This window comes from Fringilla coelebs (genome assembly GCF_963513975.1).
Source record: "Fringilla coelebs genome assembly, chromosome: 5".
Taxonomy (NCBI): Eukaryota; Metazoa; Chordata; class Aves; order Passeriformes; family Fringillidae; genus Fringilla; species Fringilla coelebs.
Window position 1 is genome coordinate 25,523,378 of NC_140033.1, and position 5,000 is coordinate 25,528,377.

The 5,000-nt window shown below is 39.2% G+C and overlaps 1 protein-coding gene across 1 annotated transcript in view; it reads right to left on the reverse strand.

Moving 5' to 3' along the window:
* Nucleotides 1-5,000, reverse strand: part of FOXP2 (forkhead box P2) — a 399,923-nt gene that overhangs the window by 37,194 nt on the left and 357,729 nt on the right. Inside the window, exons 11-12 of the mRNA XM_084205352.1 lie at nucleotides 3,825-3,912; nucleotides 1,308-1,391 (exon numbers count right to left, since the gene is read on the reverse strand). Of these exons, the coding sequence (XP_084061478.1) occupies nucleotides 1,308-1,391; nucleotides 3,825-3,912 (172 nt within the window). The remainder of the gene's footprint in view (nucleotides 1-1,307; nucleotides 1,392-3,824; nucleotides 3,913-5,000) is intronic.

Sequence of the window (5,000 nt, forward strand, 5' to 3'; positions counted from 1 at the left end):
AGCCTGCATGATAGAAAAACTTCACAGTGCATGAAAATGGAAAAAGCACTCAGATTACTTTATTCTTATTTTTGCCACATATACTAAACTTAAGTTTTCAAATGTTTTTCCTTAGTAGATGACAAAAAAAAAAAAGGAATTTAGTTAGGCTAATCAAAGCAAAAATAATGCGTCTAAATTTTCTCTTACAAAGGCAGGGGTTAAGGAAATGCTAACACTTTTTTCATTCATCATCAGGTTATAAAGTGTGCCCTCAAACAAAGATTTTCTTTGAAGTACAGGGAGCTGAAAACACAAGAGACAGCGTATACTGTCCTTCTACGTAAACATTATCTGGCCATGATATGCAAGTGTACTCTTTAAAACAGATTGTTTTCCTTCTGCCTGCATTTCCTGGCTTTCACAGCCACAGATTTTCATCGATACTTCAGCACTTCATCTTCAAGTACTGGTATAGCCTTTCACTATTATATATGTACAAAAGTTACCATCATGGATAACATAAATGAACAGTTCACTTTTACACAGCTTCTAGTACAAGTGCAGTGTATCTAAGCACAGTCAATGCTAGTACTACGATGCCTGACACTCTGACAGTAGAGCAGTGGACCTGCATCAGAGGATACTTGTGCTTACATGAAGCCATGCAGGGTTTAATGCAGCTTGGATCTGGATGCAGATCCAGCTGCACAACTGCTTTGTTCCCAATGCAGCACCGTGGAGTGGCTGGGAGCAACAGTGACTTTTCAGTGCCTGTACCAACCCCAACAACATCACAGTGGATGCGTAACAATACAGTCTTGCCAAAAATGAACACAACCCCCCCCATGTTTACAACTATTTCAATTCACTGCATAAAATAACATTTTTATTCATTTAAGAATAACAAATTGTTTACTTGTGTCTCTTGTAAGCAATTTGCAAAATTCCCTAAGTACCTAGATTCATGTTACATTTACTTCTTACTGTCAATGAACTTCAAATCTTTCAAAGTGGATTTCCTTTTAATATCTCTAAACCTATCACAAAAAGATATTCTCTCTAGTTTCAGTCTCAAGGCAATGATTTGGACACTTATAGGTGTACTTTGTTTAGTGTCACCTATGGTGTAGATTGGATAGATTTTGCAAAAGATAGCATTACTTTTAAAGAAACATACAATTTGACAAGATATTGCATTTTACCTTCATTTTATTGCCATATTTTTCATCACACTCATTGTTTTCCAACTGTCACTAAATTGTTCATTTTCTTAGCCTGCTACATTCGTAGACCTATTTACTGTTTATAAAGCAATATGCACTTACAGGTTTTGGAGATGGCTTGGGCTCCGAGGGTCGCATGTGCAAGTGGGTCATCATTGCTTGAAGACGTTCACGTTCTTTAGAAAGCTGTTAAGAAAGAGTGGGATCAGAAGCATTTTAGAAATGACTGATACAGCTATTTCACTGCAGTGATATATCTTATCATTGAGCTTGTCTTGGTGTAATGATTCCTGCATATAAAAGTCTGTGTCAGTAGAAACTTATCTAAGAGGAAATGCAACTTTGGGCATAGAAAGAAAGGAAGGAAAAAAAAAACCCAACAAAAACTTTTATAGCCTTTCATATGTTAAAAGGTCAGAGAAAACAAATAGCACTTCATCTTTTTGTCAATAAGAGAATTGAGGTCACAGTTGCCTCGACAGTAACAAGTTACTAAGACCATAAATTAGAGGGCCCATAGTGTCTCTTTAAAGTCCTGTGGACACTGTTAGCAATGGACTAGTGCCAACAGCTGTGAAGGGGTGAAGGGTCCTCAAAGCACAGTGCCTGCCAGGATTGACTACACACTTCATCCTTTCCCACTGAGGTCCAGTTAGTGCCCCCTGCAATCTGCCATCATCAATCTAATTCAATAGAGTGACAGAGCCCAGGCAGTGTGAAACACTGAACTCTGCCATCGAGTCGGCATCGACACTGCACTGGGTCTCATTACAACTGATGGACCCTACTTCTCTAGCAGTCAGACAAAGCAAAAAATGGCATAATTGGTCACACTGCAAGCTAAATCTTCACTTCAGCTGTTAGATTACAGCCCGGCCTTTGTAAATGGTAAACAATTCCTATGAAGCCCTTATGCTGTCTTCAATAAACACCACGTTACTTAGACCTCTATGTTTTCCTAAATGATACCATGTTCTGATCATATATTATGTAAAAAATTGTCATTTCAGATTCAAACACGGTACCAAATTAAAAGTAAAAAATGAAACACGAGGAAGTGCTCGAAATATGCAACTTGTTGGGAAAAATGGCAAGATATAAAGGAGAAAAATATATTTTACAACAGGAAAATTTTTTCTTTTTTTTTTTCACAAACTAGTTTACAAGAAGAAATGTTCAAAATTTTTCTCTAGTGATTTGGCTCCAGCTACCTAAAAGATGATTTCAACATTAACTGCAATAAGAATTAAACTTGGTGTTTAATACTACCATTTTCCAGAGAGTTCTTGCTCTTACACCTGCAGACTGAGACTGGACAAAGGACTGGAGAACTTGCAAGTAGTCTTAAAAGAGGGAACTATCTTTAGTACTGTAGGCATTTAATTTGATCAGTGCATATTCTATTAAAGAACATTTGAGGCAAGGGGTGTGAAGAAGGTTTCTTCTTCATATTATGTGCAGTTTCATTCTATGTGTGTGATGTTTTAGTGACATAGTATTTGCTGTGACATAAATTCCTAACAAACCTAACAAACAAATTAAGCTAACACTATCATGTAACTAATATAAAAAGAATAGCAGCTTTACCTGGGTTTAAAAATCATTCATTTTAAGGGAAATGACAACAAATTACATTATTGCATTCTCCTCTCATTGTTTTAGGTTTCCAGCATTAAAGTAAAAAAGATCCAAAAAAAGCCTTGGCTGAAAGAAGAATAAGTATTCTCACATGAAAGAGAACTGTGAGACAATATTCCAAAAAGGTGAGAAAGGCAAGAGTTGTTATCCTTCCTTCTCTACATATGGCAAGAAACAGGGACAAAAATCTTGGTCCCTTGCTGCATCCCTTGAGCTCCTCTGAGCTGTCCCAAGAGGGCATGGGACTGCTGAGACGTGCCCCCCACGACTGCTGCGTGGGCAGGAGGAGACAGCGTGGTCCAAGCGTCCTGCACGGTCACTCCTGAGGCTTGTGCCCAACCTCAGTAGCCTGTAGGTGTTGTCACAATACTGGGAGACCCCAGGGGTCCTTTCCACTCCCTGCACAAGCAGGAGGGAGCATTCACATACACGCAGTGACCTCTAATGGTTACAGCACGCACAGGGCACTGCAGGCCTGCGGTCTGCGCGCGGCACTCCCTAGGGACCTTCCTGAGTGGGTCTGACACTGCACCTGCTTGCTTGCAGAAAAATGCCCCCTATCAGACTGGGAGTCATTTTGGGTGGAGATATGCTCTGCTACTCTTTTATCCCACAGAACAGCAGAGACAAGCGCTGGGTCAGAAGGGGAAAAAGGAAGAGAGGCTCTGACCCAGCATTTTAAAAAGTGAAGATGGCTCGGATGCAGTCTTTGCTCCAGGGACTGCATTTTTCATTTGTGATGAATAGCATTAGAGTCTTAGTTCAAGCAAAATACTGTAGACAATCTTGATGTTAGATAATTATTGCATAATTTATAATGTGAAAAATCTTTAAGTAAAAAACCCTCACTTATTCATGAATATCAACAAATTTAATGTAAGAAATATATGTCTTGAAGCTAGAGTCACTAAGGCAAGTGTTTTCAATTTAGTTTAGGTTAACAGTAAATAAGAAATAGGATAATGCATCCATATAACAAACCTGTATTTCTAACTGCTGAACCACTTGCATTTGCACCCGACACTGAGCAGTGCTTCTGTCATCCAATGCATGTTCATTGTTAAGGTGCCTAGAGAAGGAAGTAAGACAGTGTTAAGATGAGGAAAATAACTTTATGAGTACATTTTTCTCTCCTGCACATATGGCTTCCATTAGTTCCAAGGGGAGCTGTGCAAGAAAGAGCATGCCATACAGACAACAATACACAATAACAAAACTGATTATTTCATTTAGTTCTACAAAATTTCCCAGTGAGGACTGTCAGATACCCAGTTTATATCTCACAGGTCACATATCCCATCTAAGGGCCAATGTAACCAGTTTTGAGTATTTCTTACAATGACTCAACTGATTTCCATTCCCTGTTGCTGATGCAGATAAAGACAATCACCTTACAAATGAGTCTCTGAAAGATATATTGAAAGATATAATTGGTTTTAGGCTGCTTGAACTACTGAGAATTAACGCAGACTTTGTTAAGATTTCTCTATCTGCTCTTTAATCATTAAGCAACAAGAGAACATCCACTACCCCTCCCCAAAAACAGAGCTGCAAATTTCAATGCAGTTTCTAGAAGTAGACACTGAGGATGATATCAGTGATTTCCCCCTCCCAGTATGAAGAAAAGTGTGTGGGGTAGAGGCAGGGGAAGGACCGGCTATACCCTTATTAACACAGCAAACTTCCTGGGAAAGGTTCAGGCTACACACGTGAGCTTAGCAAAACAAAAACACATTCTGCATCAGGGAAAGAGAACCTCAGTGAGCAGCTGCCTGAAACTAAAGTTTAGCCCAGACCCAAGCCGTTGTTCCTCAGACATTTCAATTGAGCATAAATTTACAAGGATCAATTAATAATGCTTTTTTGAAGGACAATGTGTCTGTTTTCTTCTCTCTCTCTTTTGGGATCAAGAAGTCCCTTTAGGAGCTCTAATAGTGGGCTTCCTGCTCCACAGAGAAGAAAATATAAGCATCAGCTTAATGAAGAAATGGGAGCAACGGCATTCTGCCTTTGAATGTGGATTTACTGGCTATTTCCACTACAGGCATGAGGGGTAAGCTTTGCAAGGACTGGAGTCACAGATGGTCTTGCAGTTATAAGAACTAAGTTCTCTATACCACGGAGGAAATGTGTCTTCTCCTTTTTCTTTACTTTTCT